Raw genomic sequence first — 26,044 nt, 5'->3', positions numbered from 1 at the left:
TGATGGTTTAAGTCTGGTGGGCCTGGGAATCAGAAGGACCTGGGTTCTAATCCCGGCTGCTGTGTGACCTGGGACAAGTCACTTCAGTTTTCAGGGTCTCAGTTACCTCATCTGTACAATGGGGATTAAGACTGTGAGTCCCATTTGGGAACGGACCACGTCTACCAGATTATCTCTCCCAGTATAGTATCTGGTATGGCGTGTTTAACAAATACCATTAAAAAGAAAAATTTTGGAGAATTGCAGTAAAGGAAGAACAGATCAAGGATGAAAGAGCACATCAGAGACGAAGGCTAAGGGAAAAGAAAGTGAAGAAAGAGCAAGTGATGCTGAATGCTGGTTTTGGATGACTTGCCTATGGTGTTTTATTCTTATCGTGGTTACAGGAGCAGGAAACATAGTAATAGTGACAGCACCAGATTGGCTGTGACTTTGTGATGTGTTGCTGAGGTCACTGAAATCCTAAACCTGCCCCTATCTTATGCCATCTTCTGGGTATTTAAGCCAGAATATAGACCCAATCCCAGCCCTATCTGCTTTCACATTTTCTCACAAACATCCACCTCAGAATCCCAAACCGAGTAGTGGAAGCTGTTTCAGTGAAACAGCAGTTTCAGTAGACAGGAGGAGGATAGAGGGAAAGGGGAGTAAGAGATAGAGGATGATTATGGGAGGAGTGCATGGCGGCAGAGTGGAAAAGAGCACATCTTGCCCTTTGTCTGAATACTCTGAAAACTTGGCTGGCCTGTCCCAAATTTTCTGTGACCCAATAGAGTGTTGGCTACTCATTTCTTTTTTTTTCCTTTTCAAATTTTAGTATTCCCGAAAACTCCATTATCCCACAAAGCATTTCTCTAATAAGAAACATATGTCATCTGTGATTGATTTAAATTGCGTTGGTAGGGTATAACTTTTTCTGAGATGAATAAGAACATGGAGTTCTTATGTTTGGCCTATGCCACTTCCATGCAATGAATGACAAAGCAGTGTTTTCCTTTTTACCTTTTTTTCCCCATAGGCATAACTATTATGACATAAGAACTTTTGATATTGGAAATCTCAATTTAAAAGATTCCCATCATTCCCATGCCAAGCATTTAAGCATTCACTACTTGGACCTGGAGTTCCTATAAGATCGTAGTGTTCTTGTGTGTCCCCTTAACTATTTTGGCTGTAAATATTATATATTCAGTTCAAGTGTGTTGGATTGTGTGTGTGTGTGGAAACCTGTTTTAGAACAGCCTATGTCCCTACCACAGTATTAGAGTGCTCTGTTCACAGTAAGTGCTCAGTTAATACCATTTATTGAATGACATTCCTGAATGGACCCAAGCCAGGCCACCGGAAGGTGGTCTGAGGATGGGCCAGGGTGCTGTGACTGCTTCCTAGCTGGCTCACGTCACATTTCTAGGACTTGGCTCCAGTCCCAGATTTTCCACCCATGGAAGCTTCTAATTCCTGCTGCTACTTTTAGAATGGAACAGAAGTGACTCTGGCATATAGGTGACACTAGAATGCTCTACCAGATTTTGTTTCATCCAACTGAATGGTCAAACTCTAGGCAAATTAAACTCTCTACTTCCAAGGAGAAGTGCATATAGATACTCTGTACCCTTAGATATATGGGGGGGTGGGGTAGAATCAGTGAAGAAATAATTTTTAAAAACCCCTTTTTTTAACAACCCGATTTTGCATATGAAGATGAAATGGTGTTTTAAAATCTACGTCTGTCTAGTACATGGTTACCCAGCTGCCATAATAGCAGTGTAATTGGCAACTACTATTTTTATGTCTGCAGTTGTAAGAGTGATGCCGAGAGAGAGAGAGAAATAAGCAGAGAAAACCCTTGTTGTTCAGGCACCATTAAAATCACAAGGAAAAAACCCATTGGTTTCCAGATTGAAAAGGGAACAAAATTAATCCTGGAAACAGTTGGGAAGGTTTTGTTTTTGTTTTTCCTTGGAATGGAGTGTAGAATTGTCAAAAAAAAAATAGCACAATAAACCTTCAATTTGTGTAAGAGAAAACACTTAAAATGAAAAGTGTATGTGTGTATACGTGTGTGTACACAAGCCTTCCAATTTTCCATTTTGTTGTCATTTTCATTAATGAAGCATATTCCTTTCTGCTTTCTTATTCAGTCTTCTACGTTTTGTAAAACAAAATATACAGCTCACTTTATTTTATTTATGAAATAGAATAGACCTTTCAGGTTTTAGGAAAGTTTTTATCCTTATGTTAATGAAACTTACATAGCATTTTCTTTTGTCTTAGGTGGCTGCTGACTCGAACTTATTACAAACCCTTCATTCCAATTTTCAGCATGTACTAGTCTATGAGAATCTCTCTCTCCAGAAGAAAGCACTGGCTTGTATTCCAGTCCAAGAGCTGAAAATGAAGTGTCGAGAAAACCTAGCAAGAGCCAGTCAAGCAGATGCAGGTACTCCTCATTATTGGTCTAACTACATGAGCCCAGAGAAAGGCAGGAGAGCTAAGCAAAAGTTACAGGAGAGTGACAGTCCCTCAAATAAACCATTTCTCAATTCAAGCTGTCTCCCTGTCTGGGGGCTTCCAGACTAGTAGATGCAGTTTTTTGTTCCGTTCCACTATGTACAATTTAACAATAGCTTGAAATATGTGTGTACCACAATTGTGGAATTTACTGTTAGTAAAATATGAAATGTGCTTTGAGAACTATGTGTTTCCATGGATTTTTTTTCCCTGTTCCACAGGTTTCCCCCCTCTCAAAATAAAAGATAAATTCCTTGTCCTTTCCCTCGCTTGCTGGAATTTTCCCCGAACATGTGCTTCCATTTGCTTCACTGATTCTCTCCCCTTCCATTTCATTATCATTCTTTTTGTTTCTCTTACTCTCTTTTACCCTTTGGGTCTTTTCCTTCTCTACAGGTGTATGGGGGTCTCTTTCCCCTTTGTGTTCATCCTCCTTATAAGTTTGAGAAGTTGTCCTAAATCCAGGATGGCATGGGCATATCTGACTCCGTGTATTTGGAAATATAATGTGTTCCCTCAACATTTCCCCCCAAATCTAGGTTTTTGAAGAATTCTGTAGTAATTAAATCTTGTTAGTTTTATTTACAATTTATATTCTTTATTGTGAAATAAAATAAAAGTAACCATCTTTGAGTTAAAAAAAAAAAGCTATTAATGAGTTAAGGTGATTTAAATGAATTGTTGCAAAAATTCAAAACAGCCAGTTATTTTGTCTAATATGCTGGTCCCTGCTATTTCTAGGCAGAATATTAAACAAATATTTAACTGCTTTAAAAGAGCTTTACTTTCTGAAAAAAATGAATCAAAGGACTCAACTATCTTTTAGTTTCTAGAGAAGCAGTTAACTGAGGTAAATCAATGATTCAATACAAAAATTCAGGTCTACTTGCAGGGGCAACTAAAAATAGTCTTTGTGAAGAGGAGTTTGAAGCTCCTCTAGACTGTTAGCTCATTATGGAGAATATGTTGTTGTGTTGTACTCTCCCAAGTGCTCAGTATAGTGCTCTGCACATGGTAAGCGCTCAGTAAATACAGTTAATTGCCTCAGATCTTCCCTCCACATCCCTCCTATCAACAGACTGAGTGGGTAAAGCAGCATGTATCTTGAGTCTTTATTCCAGAAGTGGGCAATTATTTTAGCTTATGGGCAGACCATCACTATATTTGTAAGCTTGTACTCTCCCAAGAGCTTAGTACGGAGCTCTGCACATAATAAGCTCTTGCTCAATGAATATCATTGGTTGATATTTTATAAGTACTTTCAGGGTGCCTATAATGAAGATTGAGGAAGGGATTCAAACTCTGGAAGTGTTGCCTAGAACTAACTTGTAGCTGGACACCGATGCAGTCAGGAGCCCCCGCGTCCTACTGATCTCCGAGTCAAAGAGATTCTACCAACGTCTGCAGTTGGACTGGAGCCAAGTAGGAACGGCTTAGGTGGAGGCAGTTGTTTCACAGCCAACCCAAATCTGGCATGCATGCCAGATTAAATGATTGAACAGGTCAAATCTGGCCTGTGGCAGTATTTTTCCCAACCCTACTCCAGTCATATATATATGTACATAAACCAAGCATTCACGTAATGCTTGGACAGAGACCCTATGAGAGAGACTGCAGGGTGAGATTCACCCACAGAGCCATACAAGTGAACAGAAATGTACATAAGCACTCAGGCACCATGGGACATTTACCCAGCAACAGGTAGAAGGAAGGACCAAGAGGAGGAAACACTAGTAGAAAAGCTATGCGAAAGGCAGGTGGAGGGAGGATTGAAAGGCCCTACATTTTCTGTGTAACCAAGGTGGAAGGATGGATTCATTCGTTCAGCCGATCATATTTATTGAGCACGTACTGCATGAAAAGCACTATTCTAAGCTCTTGGTACTTAGTTCACTGGATGCTGATTCTAGTTTTTTTCTAAAGGTAAAAGCCTTAACACAGAAGACACAATATTCTGAATGTTTTGGTCAGTGGAATGGTGACTCCTAGTTACGCTTGGCTTGCTCGAGGAACACTTTGGTGTGGGTCGGCAGTGGTCTCTTCTCCTTGCCACTTCTACAGGACTCCCTCACACCTTCCTTTCAGGTGGTGGTGATCATTAAAGAAGGAGAAGTGAGATGTTTCTCCCATTCCCTATTGCTGAAGCACAAATTCTCCCACCGCTGAGGTCTCCCACAGATTCAGATTCCTCTGTTGCCATGGGTGGGATTAAAGAACTTCTTGCTTTGTTAATGACCCCTGCCAATGAAGGCCTTTAGGGATAGAGTCCTGGGACAGTTACCTCAGTGACCCCTGGTTGTGTTCCCCTGGCTGTCCATGCGGTTTCCAAGATTTTCCTAGCCCTACAGTAGCACCTAAGAGGTCTTCAATGGGATTTTAACTATGAAGGTTCCAGTAATAGCAACTACCTTGCAAATCAAAAGATGACCTTTACCAGTCTTTTTTCCAGCAGCCAGGTCTTTTTTGCTTGAACTCATAGACTTCTCATCTGTGGATTTATCCAATCCTTTTTTCTAGTTATTGATGTATTCTCTCCAACTTCCTGGGTTAATTTCATATTTATTCTCTAGACTCTTAAGTTCCATGTGGGCAGGGAACTCTGGTATAGTTTACTCTCCCAAGGGCTTAGTACAGTGCTGTGCACGCAGTAAGTGCCTAATAAATATGATTGCTTGATTGATACCCTCCACCCACATGTAAAATGTGTTTTCTTCTTAAGTATTTGAATCCTCCTACTTTTTGGTGGGGTAGGGCCTCCTAGGTCTGATGTTGTGAAATTCACTGAACAGTTCATTGAACAAATCCTGTCGACATTGTTCATGATCTGTAAGCTTCACTCCTGTGCCCCCTCAGGCTTCAGCTTCTACCATCTTAGTGTAGAAACAACATGGACTCGTGGATAGAGCATGGGCCCGAGAGTCAGAAGGTCATGTGTTCTAATTTTGACTCCACCACTTGTCTCTTGTGTGACCTTGGACAAGTCACTTAACTTCTCTGGGCCTCAGTTTTCTCGTCTGTGAAATGGGGATTAAGACTGTGAGCCCTATGTGGGACAGGGATTGTGTCCAACCTGATTATCTTTTATCTATGCTGGCACTTAGTACCTGGCATATACTAAGTGCTTACCAAATAAATACTGTAATTATTGTTCATCTTTCCAGACAGAAGAGTCCTAATCTTCTAGTCTGTCACCGCACTAAATCTATTCCACTCTGGCTGCCCTTCCACAGAGTGAACCTTTTCCAGTTCTATTTTGTCTGTCCTAAGATATGGCAACCGGATCTGCACATAGTAGTCTATTTGCACTGTGGTTTTACATTTTGGCAGAATTTTTGTTTTTTCAGTAATTCCTGGCATTGCCCACATTTTGTTGACATTTTACTGCCTCTGTACATTGAGAGAACAATCACTTATGACATAAAGACCTCTTTTTCCTGAGGTGTGGCTGGTAGCTCAGAGCCTATCATTTTACTCTGGTAGTTGGGGTGTTTTTTCTCTAGATGTGACTTTGCCCTGACTTACAGTAAAGTTTGTATAACACTTTTTTGCCCATTCCTTCCACTTTATGCAGTCATCCCAGAGTTTATCCTGGGCCTAGTGGAAAGGGAACAGGCCTAGGAATCAAGGGACCCAGGTTTTGATCCCAGTTGCACCACTTGACTACTCCCTGACCTTGGGTAAATCACTTAATTTTTCTGAGCCTCAGTTTCCTCAAATATAAGATGGGGATTCATTAACTGTTCTCCTTCGCCCTTAAACTGTGAAACCCATGTGGGTCAGGGACTCTGTCCTGATTAATTCATATCCATCCCAGCGCTTAGTATAGTGCTTAGCACATAGTAAGCCCTTAAATGCCACAGTTATTATTACTCATTACCCAGAAGCCAAGTCTAATCTGCAAAACTGGAGCTTTCACTGTCCCCTCTCTCCAATCATTTCATGAAAAGGTGAAATAAAACCAGTGATAGCGGCATTCCCCAGCTTGGACTTTGTTTTACATTTTTTCATCTCAAAAAGAAGCCATCAGCCCTATCCTTTGTTTCCTGTCTGTGTCAGTTTGCTATCCACAACAGGCCATTCTCTCTAAGTCCCATAAATCTGTGAGGCATTGTGAATTTTGAATAGCCGCCTTTGCTTCTAATATGAATCAAATTCTAACCAGTCAAGCCTTTTTTGGTCAATACTTTTTCCCTGTCTGAATAAATTTCTAGTTATCTCCTTAGCTGTTAATGTCTTTGTCTTTGGGTTTAAGTGCTTACCATTTCTCAGCCTATTCTGATTGCACTTAAGCAATTATGCTCTAATTGCTTCATCTTTTTCTCTTTCAAACATTGTGTCTCCTTGGCAGCACTTGAACAGAGGTTGTGTACAATGGTGCATTATCCTATTTTTTTGTTTTTTTAATGTTGTTTGTCTCCCGTGGCATATATAATTTTGAGTTTTGCCATCAGCTCTTATGGTATTTTGCAACACTTTATTTTCTAAAGTCCTGATGTTAGATGAACTGAAAGGTGTATACTATATAGTAGAAATCATTAGTGGACGTATCATTAATCTCTTGCAGTTCATGTTTAGCACTTCACTTCCTCTCCTCCCCATTGTTTGCAGGAAGTGGGTAGCAGAAACAGTCTGCGGGCTGCCGCAGCTACTGGCCTTGCGCCCATTCCCCACTCACTCAATCGTATTTACTGAGCGCTTACTGTGTGCAGAACACTGTGATAAGCGCTTGGAAAGTACAATTCAGCAATAAAGAGACAATCCCTTCGCACACTGGGCTTACAGTCTAAAAGGAGGGAGACAAACATCAAACCAAGTAAACAGGCATCAGTAGAAATAAATATCTTTGCCCTCTTGGAGCTAGCAGTCTACTGTGTGCAGAACACTGTTTTGAGTGCTTGGGAGAGCCCAATAGAGCTAATAAACATGATCTTTGCCCTTAAGGAGCTGGCAGTCTACCTTGTGCAGAGAACTGTACTGAGACCTTGGGAGAGTCCAAAAGAGCTAGTAGACATGATCCCTGTCCTCTAGAAGCTGACAGTCTACTATGTGCAGAGCACTGTACTGAGTGCTTGGAGGAGTCCATTAGAATTAGCAGGCCTGATCCCAGCCCTCAGGGAACTGACACTTCACTGTATGTGGATCATGGGACTGAGCACTTTGGGAGAGGACAAGAGAGTGAGTAGTACAATCCCTGCCCTCAAGGAGTTTCCAGTCTAACTGGGGAGGTCGCCGGCTGACCCATCGCCCCACATCCTCACTCTCGCCTGGAACGCCTTTCCTCCCCATCTACCTGTGCCTCTTCCTTGTGCCCTTCCATGTCTGAAAGTGGAGCCGGAGGCCGCGTGCTCGTATCTCCTGCTCTTGTTCCTCATACCTCAGAGGCAGCTCCCGAGTGGTCACTCGGGGACAAGTTCATTGTGGGTTGGAAACGTGTCTTCCAACTCCGTTGCATTGTTCTCTCCCAAGTCTTAGTACAGTGCTCTGCACACAGCAAGCGCTCAATAAATACCATCGTTCGATTGACTGTGGGCTGGGTAGTTCTCCCGGATGTCACCTGGCAACCTGGATCCAGGCACCGCCCCGAGCAGGGGGCGGATGTCGGGAGTAACTTCCAGGCCCTGCGTGGAGACAAGGAGAGGAGGTGGAGTGAACCCCACTCCAATGTCAGCCATATACAGTGGGGAAGAAAGACTTAGATGGCACCTCATAAAATAAAGTGCTCCTTCACTTTAATTCCCTCCTTTAAATTTGTTTCCTTCTGGATGCCCCATCGCTCCTTGTTCCTCCCTATCAGTCTGCCACTTCCTTCATTCCTCTAGCCACTCCTGCTCTCTGCCTGATTTCCCTACATCTCCCCCTGCTTCTCTTATTTTCTCTCCTATCTCCCCATTCCCTTGTCCTTCAGTCCTCTGCCCGCTGTCCATTCCCCTTTGAATGTCCAGATCTGCCCTGAGATGTGTCGGATAGCTGGTAATAGAGGTGGCGATTTTATTTCTGCACTGATTATCTCATGTGTTCTATTAATAATGAAGGTGTATTTCTGTAGCTGCTAAATTGGTACAGGCCAATTTGAAGTCTTGATTTGAAATTAGATTTATAAATAGTTTTCAATTAAGCAAGGCTCAAGCCTTGACGGCATTTAAAACCGATGATCTCATCCCACGGTGGCCAAGTGGCGGCTCCTCAATCACTGATCCCTCCCGGGAAGGATCTGTTGTGTCTTCTCCGGCTGTCAAATCTGCTCACGGAGATGAGGTCGGAGGCTATGCCAGCCTCCCTAGGGAACATACCAAACCTTCCACTACTGATAAATTAACGGTGTAACTAAAAAATGGATTTAATATTCAAACATCTTAAACTGCAGGGAGGAAAAATTCATAAGCTTCATTAAATCAAAATTATGTTCCTGGACGTGGCTGAAAGCAAACAGGGTGTCTTGCCGGAAATGTGAGCTAGAGGCTGGGATCCCTAAACTTTGGTCTTCACAATGGGGTTCACAAGAACTGGCTCCCGAAAAGTCTAAGCTTTTGCTTGCCTCCAATTCTGTGGTCCTGCTGGTCGTGTTACCGTTGATTGGCCTCTTCTCCATCCAGATTATTCCAATTTGGCAAGGGATTGGGGTCCATATCTAATTTCCACCTGTGTATTCTCTTCAGTGCTTAGTTCAGTGCTCTGCACACAGTGAGTAATTAATAAATACGATTACTATTACTAGGCCATGCTGCTTCATCTCTTCTCCCTCACCCTTGGGCTGTGAGCCCTATATTGGTAAGAACTATGTCTGACTTGATTGTCTTGTACCTTTGTACGGTGCTTGGGACATAGTTAATGCTGATCACCACAATTATTCTATGAATGAATCAATCAATTGTATTTATTGAGGGCTTACTGTGTACAGAGCACTATTCCAAGCGCTTGGGAGAGTACAGTATTACAGACTTGGTAGACATGGTCTCTGCTCACAACTATTTCATTCTCCCAAGCGTTTAGTACAGTGTGCAGTATAATTCATTACAGGAGAGGCTCAATATGAATGATTGATAGCAGAATCCTTCCTTCCTCCCTCCCTCTCTTCCTCCTTTCTCTGTTGCCCAAGGACTCCCATTTTCAGTGGACTGTTTCTGCCTGCCGTGAAGACTCTTGCTTCCAAACACGGGGATCTGGGATTATAAACTTCCAGTAGTTCCCCACTAGATAAGAGCATTCCAAGAGAGCCATCCAGATGGGGTGGGTCCAGCACCCCGAACTGACTCGAGCAGCAATAATGCTTGGCTTCCCAGCACACATTTATGCCAACCAACTGAACTCCTGCTCATCTGTGCAAGCCTTGGGCATGTTGCTGAGTGGGGTTGAAGGTGGGATCTATCGGGGGAGGAGGGGGAAGAGGGAGAGAGGAAGAGAGAGAGAAAGAAGTGAATCTACTTTGGCATAGAAAACCCCACATAACTTTCATTGTCCATAATGGTATGCAACCTTTGGTTAAAACTGAGTTTGCATTACATTAATTTGGTTTCCTTCCTCTTTTTCTCAGACTACAGCTCCAGTGCAAAGTGGCTTGAAATAAATTTGTTCTTTTTTTCTGTTTGAGTGTTGAGGACTTGCTTCACATAGATTTGGTTAATACAGCAGATATACATCTTCTGACAAAACATTACATTGTATTTACTCAGGCCTTTGCCTCTGAGGAATCGAGTAAAGAAAAATGTTTACAGTTCTGTGGAATGTTCTGTTACTGATGTTTCACATTCCTTTTAATTGTGTGTTTATCTCAAATTGTCTCATAAGATTTAGTCGTTAAAAGAAAGTATTGCTTATGTTTCCACTGTCATTTTGGCTTATGATCCAAAACCAATCTATTACTTAATTTTATTGCTTAAATGTTACAACATCACTTTTGGAGGACACCGATTCTTTGTAATTCTCCTTCTCCAGGCAAGCACTCAAAACTTCTGATAATCTCACGTAAACCAATGCTTCCAGTGCACTGGTAGTTGTTGCTAAATGTGACTTATGCCAAGGCACATTCATGTAGGAGAATTAAAAAATGTTTTGGGGTCTGCTTGATTCTTAATGTCATTGTTCTGTTGTAATTTTTCAGGTAGTAATATGAATGAGGAAGACTTTCTTCTTCTGGAGCTATTGCAGTGGTATAAGGGAGAGTTTTTTCAGTGGGTGAATAACGTTGCATGCAGCAAATGTGGTGGGCAGACGGAATCAAGAAATAAGCTCTCTCCTTTTGATAATGAGAGGAGATGGGGTGCAAATGTCGTAGAAGATCATTACTGTAATTTATGCCAATTCAGCAATCGGTTCCCAAGGTATGTACAGGACATTTAGGATATTGAATATGCGAAGCCAGAACTTTTATTGCTCTACTGTAAATTATTGATAGGCTAGAGAGGGTTCAGGATCACTGAAACCCATATTTTTGGCACCCTCTCTAGACTGGTTAAAATAGAATGCTTTTGTATAAAGAGTATGCGACAACCTTCTAATAGGGTTTTGATCGGTCAATCTTAAATTACATCATCCAATAATATGAGTGAGGATTTCTCAAGCATTTGCAGCTGTGGATAATGTTTTACATTCTAATTTATATTTTTGCATTAGAGTCACAAAAATCTGGAGTGCTCGTCTTTTATAGCACCAGCTGTAATGAAAAGTTCTAGATCCGGGGTAATGTTAAAATGAGAAAAGATTTGAGAGCATTATTTCTTCAAGAGCTTTCCAAATTTCAGCCCTCTGTGGAAGGGTGGGGCAAAGGAAGAAGGATTTATTAGTCAACTAAATAATACAGAAATGGAGGAAAAGATATTTCTTATTACATCTTGAGTTAAAATTTTTACGGTTGTAAAAATACTAATTGTATACATTTTATCCTCTACATCCTCTTCCACTTGGAATAGGTAGCATTAATTATGCAAATCATATGCCTGGAGATAGATATTTCAGAAATAATGTGAGGACTTAAATGGAGGAAAATTCACATTCTATAAAGTATTGTTATCCTAAAGTATTTGATTTTCGATGAGTGAATTCAAGCTTTCATCTTACCAGGTATAACAATCCTGAGAAACTTTTGGAAACAAGATGTGGACGCTGTGGGGAATGGGCCAACTGTTTTACACTGCTGTGCAGAGCTTTGGGTTTTGAAGCCCGCTTTATTTGGGACTCAACAGGTACCGTTCTCCTTTTGTGACTTGTCTAATGAGAATAAAAATGTATTTGATATTTTCTATGGATGGATGGTTTGGAAACCTGAATAATCAGTGGTATTTATTGAGAACTTACTATGAACAGAGCAGTTGTGGAAAGAGCACAGGCCTGGGAGTCAGGGGACCTGAGTTCTAATCCTGATTCTGCCCCTTTGTCTGCTGTATAACCTTGGGCAAGTCGCTTCACTTCTCTGCCTCAGTTTTCTCAACTGCAAAACTGGGGATTCAATACCTGCCCTCCCTCCTATTAAAACTGTGACCCTCCTGGGGTATCCAGTTATCTTTTATCTACCCCACAATTATTAACAAAATCCACAATGATTATCATTACTATTTTCATTATTATCACTATGTGCTTGGGAGAGGACCTTACAGTATTGTTCAGAGACACGATCCCTGCCCTCAAGGAACTTAGAATCTATTAGGAAACCTGGGCAGTACATACTTTGAATAACTAATCAATCAGTGGTATATATTGAGCACTTACTGTGTGCAGAGTACTGTACTAAATGCTTAAGGGTTCTCTAATGAATAGAAAAATTAGATTCCCAGTTGTCTTAATTTATAGAAAGCATTGATGAGTTTTCACAACCACTAGGGTTATTTTTTTTTCCAATGGCATTTGCTAAGCACTTACTATGTGGCAGGCACTGTACTAAGGGCTGGGGTAGATACAAAGTTAAATCAGGCTGGACACAATCCCAGTCCCACGTTAGGGCTCACAGTCTAAATCCCCATTTTACAGATGAAGGAACTGAGGCACAAAGAAGTTAAGTGGCTTGCCTAACATCACACAGCAGACAAGTGGCAGAGCCAGGATTAAAACCTAGGACTTTCTGACTCATGATCTATCCATTACGCCATGCTCCTCTTTTCTTGAATCCAGTGCCCCATCACTGAGTAACTATTGAGTTATCAATGGTATTTATGGAGCGCTTACTGTGTGCACAGCACTGTACTAAATACTTGGGAGAATACAGTACAAAATAGTTGGAAGACACGTTCCCTGTCCACAATGAGTTTAGAGTCTAAAGGGGAAGAGACATTAATATAAACAATATACCGATATGCACATAAGTGCTGTGGGCTGAGGGTGGGGAGAATACCAAATGTCTAAAAGGTACAGATCCTATAAGGACCCATACTTTTGTGGCTCCCAGAGATTCTCCTCCAGATGAAGGAAGACCAGTCAAAATGACCTTACTTAATGGGGATTAAGTCCTAAACCTGGAGCAGACATCCCACACATGCATGTTGCAGGAGCCCCACTTCTGTGTCTTGGCCGGACAGTGGAGTGGATATAGGTAAAGGAGAGGAATCTGGAGTTAAATTAGCATAGGGGACTACCAAAAAAAAAGTCATTTTGAATAGAATATTTCAAAAATTAGGGGCTAGTTTCTCCAAATAGTCTCTTCATTGATTTTAGAAAGCAGAAATTAATATGACGCTTCCTGATTAGTCATGTAAATCAAATTCAGCAAGAGGGATTTTTTTAAGCACATGAACCGAAAACAGCAGTCACTTTCATTAGCTCAGTGTAGCTCTATTATCTAACAGGCCTCTGCTTCAGTCCTAACTTAATTTGAGGTGCCACCCTACATTACAAAGATGTTTTAAAAAACCCAATAAGACACGCTTTCCATAGTATAGTATCTTACACAATTTGTTCATCGTTTTTAAATACTGCACTACAGTATTAGAAATCTCTGCCTCTATAATATGAGTTTAGATATTTTCTAAGACTGTGGATTTTAAATAATCCAAGCTATTTGCTTTTTTTCCACCCTTTTTTGCAGATCATGTGTGGACAGAAGTATATTCTTCTTCTCAGCAGCGATGGCTGCACTGTGACCCTTGTGAAAATGTTTGTGATAAACCGCTTCTCTATGAGATCGGATGGGGAAAAAAAGTCTCATATATTATGGCATTCTCCAAGGATGAGGTACGAATATTGGAAGAAAAACTTTTCCGGAGTAACCCGTTTAAACATATGCCATAGCGATAAGGTGATCCAGAGGAAAGTGAACCAGAGAAAGGAGTAATGGATAATATCAGTATGGTCTTTTAAATCAGGCTCGTAAGTAGGCATAAAAATTTTGCTACTGTATCACTGTAATGATACAATGATAGTAAAATGAATGAGATCAGAATCCCTCATTACTTGACTAAATTTCAAGTAAAAGAAGTATCTTGTTTAAGTAACCCCTGCAGCCTTAGGAGTGTAAATGTAAATGTAAGTATTCAGTAGTGCTCAGTTCATTTTTTTTATTTTAATAAAAGCATGAAATATTCTGTTATTTGAGGTCGTTGATGTCACTTGGCGATATTCATGTAATCATAAAGACGTTATCTCCAGAAGAACTCAGATTAAAGAAGACTATCTTAGAGAAACAATCAATAGTCTTAATACACAGGTATGTGATTTTAAAAATCTGTTATTTTGTCAAGACACTTGAAATATCAAATGCAGATTTTTGATTTGAAGATGTCATTAAATTTATGGGTTAAATTATATCTAGTATTAGTCAATCATTGTGTGCCAAACACTGTATTAAATGATTAGGAGAGAATACAAGAAGCAAGAGATACAGTGTTTGACTACACCAGGCTGATAATGTAATGGGGATACTGTAAAAGAAAAACTTTGGAATATTTTTTTTAAATCAGTCAATCAATGCCATTTATTGAGAACTTACTGTGTGCACAGCACTGAACTAAGCCCTTGGGAGAGTACAATATAACAGAATTGGTAGACACGTTACCTGGTCACGACGAGAAATGCCCATTTTAAAAACTGTATTCTGTACATTGAGGATGTTGGGATTCATTCAGTATTTAATCAACTTGTTGCGCAGTTATGTTGCATACTGTGCTCTGTAACTTCAGAAGAATCAAGGCCAACTGTGGGGAACAGGACGGTCTGGCACCAAGATCCATGGAAAGAGTTGAGGAAAGGAGACTAAGATTAGGGGAACAAAGCAAAATGAAAATGACGATCAGCGAAGAAGAAAAAAATCAAGAAAGATAGCTTTGAAAGAAACAGAATTTTGTCTAAATGCATAAAAGAGTAAACTGATTCCAAGAGTGCTGATTTAAGCAAATGAATAGAAGTGGGGAAGAGTGGAGTGATATCATTTTTGTAGCCTTAGGAAGAGGTAAGAAATCCCCGGTTTAACATTTCTGAGAAGCAGCGTGGCCTAGGTGGAAAGAGCTTGGGTCTGGGAGTCAGAGGACAGAGTTCTAATTAATAAAAATAATAATAATAATAACGTTGGTATTTGTTAAACGCTTACTATGTGCTGAGCACTGTCCTAAGCACTGGAGTAGATACAGGGTAATCAGGTTGTCCCACGTGAGGTGCACAGTCTTAATCCCCATTTTACAGATGAGGTAACTGAGGCACTGGGAAGTTTAGTGACTTGCCCAAAGTCACAGAGCTGACAGGTGGCGGAGCCGGGATTAGAACCCATGACCTCTGACTCCTAAGACCATGCTCTTTCCACTGAGCCATGCTGCTTCTCTGACACTTGACTGCTATGTGATTTGGGGCAAGTCATTTCACTTCTCTGAGCCTTAGTTCCTTCACCCGGAAAATGGGGATTTAGTACCTGTTCTCCCTCCTTTTTAGTCTGTGAGTCCTATATAGAACTTGGTTATCTTGTATCTACCCCAACGCCTAGTATAATGCCTGACACATACTAAGTGTTTAACAAATACCACAATTATTCCAGAGGAAGCATCTTAGTTGACACTATTAATTTGAAAGGACTGTATTCCAAAACCATATGATAGCAGAACATCTTTTTACATGGGAGTCAAAAATAACTGCTTAATGGTTAAGTAGAGTAGTAATTCAATTATTATTAATTGCCATTATAGTAATCTACATCATCTGTGCACTTGGATCTGTGACCTTTGGGCATTTGATATTCACCCCCCACCCTCAACACCACAGCACTTAGGTACATATCTAAAAATTATATATCATATATTTGTTATATTAATGTTGGTCTTCTCTCTCTGTGGTTAAGGAATATGTCTATCAACTCTTTATTATACTCTCCCAAGCCCTTAGTACAGTGCTCTACACCCAGTAAACATTAAATACCATTGATGATGATGATGGTATTTATATTGTTCCTTGAGCGCCCGTAAGGCGTTATCCTAAGCACTTGGGAAAACACCAAAAGACGTTTACACTCTCATAGGGAAGCACAAATAAAAGAGCAGTACTACATTAAGTACAGAACTGCAGAGAAGCAGTGTGGCCTCATGGATAGAAGGACCTGGGTGCTAGTACTTGCTCTGCCAATTAAGAACTATTTGACCTTGGACAAGGTACCTAACTTCTTTGTGCCTCAGTTACCTCATCTGTAAAATGGGGATTGAGACTGTTAACTCCAGGCATACAGGGACTTTGTCCCACCTGATTAGCTTTTATCTACCCAAGGGCTTGGTAGTAAGCGCTAACAAATACCATAAAAAAAGCAGTGGAATCAGATATAAAGAGAGTAGATCCTCCTGAAAGTCATGTGGTCCAGTCATTAACCTTCTGCTCTCTAGTACCCATTCAGAATAACTCAACCTGTGTTCTTTCCATGCTGGGTAATCTGAAAACCCCCAGTTTACAGCATTAGCAGTGGGCAAGGAGGGAGACAGGCAGGAAGGAAACTTCAATCCAAAAGTTTCAAAACCAATGCAAAAATGAAAAAATTCAAGAACCTCTAAGCCTATGCCTTCTCAGAGTCCTTGAGGGAAAATTTCTACTCCTCAGCATTACAAATTGTCCTGCACTCAAATGATATTTTATGAATATATTCACACACAAAGTGTAATCTTCATTCCATAGGGCATTTATCTTGGCCTGAAATTCCATTTAAGGGTCTGAAATGTTATAACCTCATGCCTCACTTAGGGTCAGGGTATTTCAGAAGCTGCAGGATTTAGTTTATTTTGATAAATATCAGTAAACATTAATGTGATGGGTTTTCGCAGAAAGCTGAAATTGTGTGCAGTGGAGGAAAATAGCCTTTTTCAAACAAGGTTTCTGATTGATTAGAAGATCTGAACAGCAATTTTGTGTGCCCTTTCAACCAAGGGAGTTGCCTGATGGCCAATATCCCCTGAGAAGTTGAGTTAGGGAGTTTTAATGTAACCTTTTTTCTAATAAATTGAAAGTACAATCTAGTAACTGGAACAAATGAGTAACAATTTGGAAGCTTTACCCTCTTACTTTTAAAACCCCTTTTTAAATGATTTCTCAGTGTCCCACTCCCAAAGCCAAGAAACGGATGCGAACACACCTGGTTATTAGGCCCAGAGTGCCAGTGATGATAAAGTTAAGCATGTACCATCATTTTTTTTCTTTAAGGTGGAAATCGAACCTTTTAATATACACAAACACTTTAATCTTCCTCAGCAAGGCTTAATCTGATAGATCAGGAAGACTGCAGAGGACAATAAGTGAATGAAGCAGGGTTTAGACATTTACTTCAAATCATTTGCATCATTGAGAAAAACTGCCATGTAAATATTCACCCATTGGTTTTTGTTTTAGCTTTCAAAATGGAATATTTAACTATCTGAAATCTGAATTCCTTAAAAATTTCTATAAAATACACTGTGATTTTTTTTTTATGTTTGAGGACGGCTTTCTCCACGTTCCTAATCTGAAACTATTTCTATTCTTTGCTACTTTCTACCCCAGAGACAGCTGTCTTTACCACAAAGCCGAAAGCAAGAACTCCTCCACCGAATCATTGTCGAACTGGTTGAGTTCATATCACCCAAAACTCCAAAACCTGGAGAACTTGGTGGAAGAATATCTGGGTCAGTGGCTTGGAGAGTAGCCCGAGGTGAAATGGGTTTGGAGGTATTTAATTCATTAACAAGTGATGTACTTTCAGTTTCTCTACAGGGCTTCATGATTGGAGGGTAATGGGTTTGACATTTAGCCTTTCAATTAACATTGCAAAGTAATAAGAAAATAGCATGAAAATTTGAAGGGAGTTTAGAAGTTAATTGCTTTGGGGGAATAAACAGAAATAATAGTAGTTGACATTACTGTACATCAAAAAATTCTAAGTAGATTTTAAATTAGCTGAATTTGGAGGCAGTTTTATTTTCAAGCCACCTGATTCTTTGTTTGTTATAAAGATATTTATTTCAGTGATTATGAAGAGTTTCTAATTTGCATCTATAATGTATGTATATATTAGTGCCATGTAGATTTTGAGAGAAATTTCCTCATTAGTGGAAAACAACCAATTCCAACAGGTCACTGTTAATGTGAAAGATTGCATTAGAGTGCTTCTTTTTTTGTACTTCCTCTTTCTTTTGTAAAAAGGGGTTTCCTGTTTATTTAATTATTTGTTAGAATCTGCTTGTGTTGATCTTTAGCATATTAGCTGCTAAAGGAGAAAAACATTTTGTGTTGGTAAATACCCAATGTAAATTAATCAAACATGCCATCAAACTGAAAAATAAGGATTGAAAATGAACTCATTAATTTTAGAATTTTTATTTTCCCTTGAAAGAACTTTGAAGAGCAATGGGGAATGTGCCAAAAATGAGAGAATTTCTAGGGAGAAATTTGAATCTCATGATTTCTTTTTGGAGGATTTGATTGAAAAGTGATTTTAATGATAAATTTTCTATTACAATCTTAAGTGACTACATTAAAAGCCCATTTAGGTGGCTAAGTAGTTTATAGAAAAGCATATAGAGCAACAGAAATGTGTCCCAAAATGCAAATGTCATTAAACTTTTAAAAAAATTATGACTATCTTCTATTCCGTGTTTTACCTTTCAAGTAAAACCAGAATCTGTAACCTGTTTTTTGGAACCATTTTTTGTTGCACACTCAGTGTTTCCAACCAGAAATATGACTCTAAAAATGATAAATTATCCTAGAATGCTTTCATTTTTCTAAAGCTTTTTGTTATCACCTATGTAATCTTGACCTCACAACATCCTTTGAAATAGGGAAATCCACTTTACAGAAATCGGGCTTGATGAAATTATGAAACAAATGGGCAGAGTGACTTGTCTGAGTCACACAGTAGGTGGACAGTAAAGCTGAGACTAAAACCCAAGTCCTCTGACTTGCCCTTCCCCCTACTCCCTGCCACCACCACACACCCTCTTACCTATTCTACTGGGATCTCTGAAGAACATGTATACCTCTACAAGGGAACCCATTATCTGTCTTGAGTAAATTGGAAGTAATTCATTCATTTAATCATATTTATTGAGCGCTTACTCTGTGCAGAACATTGTACTAAGCACTTGGAGAGTACAATTCAACAACAGAGACGGGCTTTAATTTGCCAGTTTTGTAACTACAGCACTAAATAATCCCAGTAACCTAGTCATTACTGATTAAATGAATGTTGGAAATTAAAATCAGACTAACACTACCCAATTTTAATTCACAGCTGTACTTAGCTTTTGGATATGGAAAGGATGTATTTTTTTCCTCTCTCTTCTCATTTTTATATCCCATGTGCCATGGTTGAATACACTTTAAAAAACTAAAATTCAAGGTCAATATGAAGCGGGTCAAACACCCTGATCTTTATTCTGTCCCTTGGTTTCTGAGTAGCAGTCCGCTTATCAGCTTTGTAACTCCTCCATTAAACTCACCTGTTAGAGGCAGGTGAAAATTTTAGTTGCCAGAAATTAAATGACCTACACTTTGTGGCAAGAGCGGTAAATAATTCTTTGGTGATATGAAATAATGGAATTCCTTAAAAGATTGCCATTTTAATTTCCACCCAGTTTTTTGAATGAAAATGTTTACTCAAAACCCAGCTGGCCCAATTGTTATTGCAGATTTTTGGGGGGTTTTTTGGTTCCACTTTCGTTTTCTCTTAACAACATTCCATCAATTTTTCCTTAATTACAAAAAAAACTACACCAATAGTTCTATTACACATCACTCTTCAATAATTGTTATATTAAAAGAAGTTTAAAATATAAATTTAAAAGTTTAAAAGAATCACATAGAATGTGCTCAACTTTATAAAACCTCTCCTCATGTCTCTATGGCATTCTGTTATTAATCTCAGACTTCACCTGGGCATAGTCTATAATGGTTATGCATTTATAATTGGTGCTAGTGCTTGCATTCTAAAATATTGGTTTATTCAGTTACATTTCAATTACTAATAAATGGTGAATTTTGCTCACTCTCACATAGGGAGTTGACATTTTTGATCATGTCAGTGAATTTTGGAGAGCATGATCTAGCAGTTCATGACCCCTAATATCCAGGATTTTAGAGGAAAGAACTTTCTGTTCTTTAGATAAATGGCAATTCAAGCAAAGGCAGAGCATTCGTAGGGACACAGAGTATCTTAATGACTAGATCAATTATATAGAGAGGGTCAATTTTGTGCTTTTGAGTTCTTCGGATAAAAACACTAAACCATATTATTTGGCACTTGTGCATTTCCAAATTGCTTTGAAAGTACAAACCAATACAGATATCATCACATCATAATCACTATAAGCTCAATTTATAAAACAAATCTTGTGTCATATCACTCATTTAATTTGGGACATATTTTCTTCTTTTGAGGATTTACCATTAAGAAATTAGCATTTCTGGTTCCATACTATAGTGCTTTAAGAGAGAGCATAGTATATAGTGTATGCATTCACCTCCTTCTGTTCCCCTCTCCTCCTACTCCCCACTATGTCCAACCAATACCTCTCCGCGATGGTGGGGGTGAAACAGCCAAAAGTAAGAACAATCTGAAAATGTCTGACCAGAAAACCAATCAGAAGGTCTCATATGATTACAGGCCCAGCAGCAATTGACTGGTGAAATCGCAGTGGCTAACAAGGTGACTAAGATGGCAAAGGTCAGCTGGTCTGTGGCATAGCATTGGCACTTTTCTATGGTTACTTAAACCATACATTGGCTTTGTTTCTATAATCCTTGAGGGGACTTCACAATGAGCTACACCCCTGCCCACTTGCTGGCACATTAAAACCAAAGCCCCAGTGGCGTGTGAGTGGCGCTGGGTAGCCTCCTAGCACAGGAGTCAATTCTTTAATTCAAGTTCTTGGCACTGAAGGTCCTCGACATTGGACCGAGGCTCATCCGTTTTTTGACAGGAGACTCCAACATTATAGAGAGTCACCGGTTTCTTAAAACTCTGTTTTATTCCTTCAGTTGTGTTCCCAAACTCACTTTGCTTTTATTTATTTTAGAGCAAGGAAAATGTTTTCACACCCTCAGAGTGTGAGAAGACCTCCAAGCTACTACACCTCAGTTACAATGCAGTGAAGGATTCTTACACCCGAATTTCAAATAACAATGAAGAAATTATTGGATGGGAAAAGGGTGTGTGGAAGATGGACTCCCTATTCAGAAAAGTCGAGAGAGACTGGAACATGGTAATGTGATCCCTGAATATTTTTCTCCTTTAATAATAATGATGGTGTTTGTTAAGCACTTATTGTGTGCCAAGCACTGTTCTGAGCACTGAATAATGGTATTTCACAAATATACACCTGACCTTGGTTCATTGTCTGGTAAGTGATGACTTTTGCTATCTGTGTGCCTCTTTCCTAGTGGAATTACAACAGATGGAGAGAGGCTGTAGGTTACCCAGAAACTAGTCCAAAATAGAATGTGCTGGGCGTAAAAAGAATTGCATCATTTTAACCTAGAATGGTGAGAGAGAACAACGTAGAGAGTTACAACCAGGGAATAGCTGTTATGGCGAGAAAGAAGGAGATCTGGATTGATTGAGAATGTTCTGTGTTCAAAACACTGTTCTAAATGTTTGGGAGAATACAGTAGAATTAAGCACTAAAATAAAGTGCATATAGGAAGAAGGAAAATGGGAAATATACATGTTAGTATTTAAGTAATAGGATAATGTAAGGTATATCTAAAAGTCCTACTGGAGGTTATGAATGCTTAAGTGCAACGGTGGCAGAGTAGTGCTGAACTGGCAGTAGGGAGAATATAAACAGGAGAGATTAGAAATTAATCAGGGAAGGCCTGCTGGAAGAGGTATGATTTCAGAACTTTGAAAATGGAGAGAACTTTGGTCTTTCTAATTGGATGGGAGTGGGTATGGGGAAGAAATCGTCAACAGGGCAGCCAAGAAGAAGGCACAGTAAGTTAGGTGGGCTTGGGAGTCATAGGATGTGAGTTCTAATCCCAGCTCTGCCATTTGTCTGCTGCATGATCCTGGGTAGGTTACTTAATTTCTCTGTGCCTCAGTTATCTTCAAAGTGGGCATTAAGACTGTGAACCCCATATGGGAAGGGGACTGTGCCCAACCTAATTACCCTGTAAGTACCCCAGCACTTAGAACATTGCTTGGCACTTAGTAAGTGCTTAAATGCCATAATTATTATTATTATTAGTCTATTTTAAGAGAAACAAAGATTGTGAGCTGGAGTGTGGTGGAATAGGAGTGGATAAATAGGAGAGAGCGAGCTGATGGGGTTCCTTAAAGCCAGTCAGTGATCGGGAGTTTCTGCCTGATGTGAGAAGTGGGTAACCATGTTGAGGTTTATGAGGAGTAGTGAGGTGTGTGCAGAATGACACTTGGGAATAGCAGTCTGGATAACAGGGTGAAGTACAGTCTGGGAAGGGGAAGGACTGGAATTCATCAGTCAATGGTATTTATTGAGCGAACTGCAGAGCACTTTACTAAGCACTCGGGAGAGTACAGTATAACAGAGTTAGTAGACACATTCCCTGCCCACAACGAGCTTTCAGTAGTCTAGAGGAATCAGAGAGACCCTTGAGGAGGCTGATGCAGTTGGTCAGGCTGGAATTCCCACAAATGCCTGTCTAGTGTGGTGGTCACAGGAGGCATATGGGTGAAGAAAGCCTTAGAAATGCCAGGGAGGAAGAACCAGCGAGATTTGGCAATGTTTAACATGGAGGTTAAACGAGAGGCCGGAATCCAGGATAATGCCAGGGGTCCAGGCCTCAGAGACAGGGAAGGGAGTGACGCTGTGTACTCCCTGCACTAATGCAAGTTACAGTCTACCGAAAAAGAGCAAGAAGGTCAGGATGGTAAACTCGTAGAGGCAAGGACGGTGCTTTTGTATTCTGCTCGATACTTAAGCATACTATAGTACTGTACATGAATAGTAAGTTAACAGAGAATGAACTGAATCCACATTTGAGATATTTATTGACTTTGCTTAATGTTACTCAAGATGCTGTTCAGCAAAATTTTTAACAGTTAATCATTTTGTAACAGTAAGAAACAGTTGGTGTCCATAAAAAGACAAGGCATTTAATACCATTTGGTATCTGATGATCCTCTATCAACCCAATTATCTTGTACCTACCCCAGCGCTTAGAACAGTGCCCGGCACATAGTAAGAGCTCAATAAATTTAACTGAATGAATGAAAAAGTGCTGGGGTCTATACAGACTTATCAGGTTGAACACAGTCCATGTCCATGTCTAATTCAATATTTGTGTTCCCTCTAGGTGTATTTAGCAAGAAAGGAAGGGTCATCTTCAGCCCATGTCTCCTGGAAGTTTGAGTGTGGGTCCGTGGGGCTGAAAGTGGATAACATTTCAGTCAGAACAAGCAGTCAGACATTTCATAGTGGTTCCATCCATTGGAAACTGTGGTCTGATAAAGCTCAGGTTGAGCTGACAGGAGGTAAGCGTGCTGGCTGGAGACTTAATTGTGTTACATGTGTTATTCCACTGCCTTAAAAGCAAATAAGGGTGTATTTTAAAGGAAAAAACAGTGGAAGGTGCTTACTTGAATCAGCTTGTTGTTTTTCACGATTTAAAAAATGCCATTGGTTATTGTAATAAAAAAATAATTTTCTGCTGTGCTTAGGAAAGTTATTGGTTTCAAAGGGGGAGAACAAGAAGAATAATAGCTTAGTTGACGTTAATAGGTACGTAGGTTCTTGGAGTAGAATTTTTTCATTTTGAATAATGTCGATATTTGTTTTCACTTTTTGGTAAGGAAAATGTCAGATGTTGAACGGTGGATTGTAAAACAACTGCAGTGCTTTACAATCATTTAAATCACATAGGGGCTTTAATTTTTAAAATTTCTTTCTCTCCCACAGATAAAAACCTGCGTTCCTATCCTGATTTTTCTGATGCAACAGAAATTATTTTGGAAGCAGAACTAAGTGGCGGAGATGATGGTCTTGCCTGGCAGCATACTCAGCTATTTAGGCAAAGCTTAAATGACCGTGGAGAAAAGTGTTTGGAGATAATTATAAAATTCAGTGATCTTTGAAAATCTGAACATCACGAAACTACTGGCAATAATGAGGCACTTTAGTATGGTCTCAAATATTCTGTTGATTCAATGAGAAAGTTTAAAGGCAATTTACCATTCTTCACCATGCTGACAGCACATATTTCCTTTACTGGGTTTCAGTCATCACTCCTTCATGGAAATAATATGCCTTTATGCTGTGGCCCATTGTAAGATCCTAGAATTTTAAAAACTTTCTCTTTTTAACCTAAATCATCAATTTTTATTTTACTTCAGACAAAGGATATTTTACACTAAAAGATCCTGATAAAGTGATTAGGGTAAACATGACATCTTAAAGTTAAATTTAATGTAGTAAAATTATAAAATAGCATTAACAATAATTTGACATTTTCTAGCTAGCTATTAATTTCCTATTAGGTAGAAATTTTTTTTTAAGTTTTAACTTGAAAATATCTGTTAGGACAGTATCTATGAGATTGCATCAGTGCAAAATATCTTTTTTAAATGAATGTAAATATGGAGGCATTTTAAAAATTAATAAAATGAGTTATTTTCCAGTATACATCATAATGTTTACTTGAGTACAAACGTAGAATTTTCAAAAGCACATAATTCTAAGCGTATTTTGAAAAGCATTTTGGTCAATCCATGTTTTGAAATAAAAATATTGGACATGTGAATTAAAAGATTCCAACAAGGATTCTAAATGTGTCACCACTGAGGGTTTTTTTAATCCACCAAATACTTGTTCTAGTAAGCATTTCTGGGACCGATCTGGACAGAAAGGTTTTGGGGCAAGTTTCTATCTTCCCCCTTTGTTGACAAGATAGAACGATAGAACCTATCATCAATCTAATAAAGAATGGGTAATTTTACTTGACCATTAAAGATCATTTCCTTGCAGAAACTAATTTTTCAAATGAAGGCGCTATAAAAAGTTGTCTGAAATACATTTTTGTCTAATCTTCCAAGTCTGAAATATTCATTGCATATAGAGTGATAGTAGATCAGTCATTTTACAGCTGTCTTCCTCGGAGGCATCTGGTTATCTGTGTGTTTGAGTTTTAAAGGCCAGAGGATCAATCCTTTAACAAGCGGTAGTGGTATTAAATAAGTTCTTATTGATTGCAGGGCACCATACTAAGCACTGGGCAAAAAAAATACACAGGTGTGAGTTAGCCATGGCTCCTTGCCCTACAGGGGGACACCACCTAAAAAATAAGGAGAGAAGGTTATGGTTATAAGCTATGCTTTGTCCGCGACAGAGGGGCATGTTATGGCATTTTCAAGCAGTTGTGCCAAAGAAGAAATTAAGGAAAACAAAGATATTTACGATAGATATATCGTATATGATATATGCAATAGACATATAACATAGAGAAGAGAAGCAGCGTGACCTAATATAGCACGAGCGTGGGAGTCAGAAGGACCTGGATTCTAATCCCAGCTCATCCCTGCTGTGTGACCATGGGCAAGTTACTTAACTTCTCTGTGCCTCAGTTACCTCAACTGTAAAGTGGAGACTAATACTGTGAGCCCCAGGTGGGACGTGGACTGTGTCCAACCTGGTTTTCTTGTATGTATCCCTGCACATAGTAAGTACTTAACAAATACCATGATTTATATAAATATATATAAATACAAAAATCAAAGGCATAAATGATTTTGTGTTCCAAATGGCCAAGGGAGACATTCTATGATTTATGGAGGGCTTTGGGGTTTTTTTGTTAAAAAAAAGTCATTCCAGATTTTTGTTCAGACATTTTACTTTATATTGCAAATGGTCTATTAAGGAAATTGACTACATTATTAGATTACAATGATGCATTTAATTTGGGTTTATGCAAAGTTACCCGTGTATATGCAAAGGTCTGTAATGGTTGGTGGAGGAACAGCCCTCAAGGTAAACAGACAGACTTACAGTAACATCCTAGAGTTCTAACACATCTAAATCTACTGCTGAATCCTATTTCTGCCATGTCAACATTATGATGAGCATATAGCTTTTAAAAATATAAAGGATGAAATGGCAAGAAAATGGAAAACATTTAAAAAGACTACTTCAGGTTTGTTACCTCA

General features: G+C 39.3%; 1 protein-coding gene across 1 annotated transcript in view; it reads left to right on the top strand.

Moving 5' to 3' along the window:
- The window catches only part of NGLY1 (N-glycanase 1), a 42,496-nt gene extending 17,824 nt beyond the window's left edge, over positions 1–24,672 (top strand). Inside the window, exons 4-12 of the mRNA XM_029071017.2 lie at positions 2,275–2,440; positions 10,610–10,829; positions 11,569–11,690; positions 13,523–13,668; positions 14,030–14,140; positions 17,434–17,598; positions 20,946–21,131; positions 23,203–23,380; positions 23,805–24,672. Coding sequence (XP_028926850.1) covers positions 2,275–2,440; positions 10,610–10,829; positions 11,569–11,690; positions 13,523–13,668; positions 14,030–14,140; positions 17,434–17,598; positions 20,946–21,131; positions 23,203–23,380; positions 23,805–23,980 — 1,470 coding nt within the window. The 3' untranslated portion in view covers positions 23,981–24,672. The remainder of the gene's footprint in view (positions 1–2,274; positions 2,441–10,609; positions 10,830–11,568; positions 11,691–13,522; positions 13,669–14,029; positions 14,141–17,433; positions 17,599–20,945; positions 21,132–23,202; positions 23,381–23,804) is intronic.
- Positions 24,673–26,044: the final 1,372 nt, after the last annotated feature.

Source organism: Ornithorhynchus anatinus, chromosome 8, assembly GCF_004115215.2.
Source record: "Ornithorhynchus anatinus isolate Pmale09 chromosome 8, mOrnAna1.pri.v4, whole genome shotgun sequence".
Taxonomy (NCBI): Eukaryota; Metazoa; Chordata; class Mammalia; order Monotremata; family Ornithorhynchidae; genus Ornithorhynchus; species Ornithorhynchus anatinus.
Note: the sequence above shows the minus strand (reverse complement) of the source record. Positions and strands in the feature narration are given on the sequence as shown.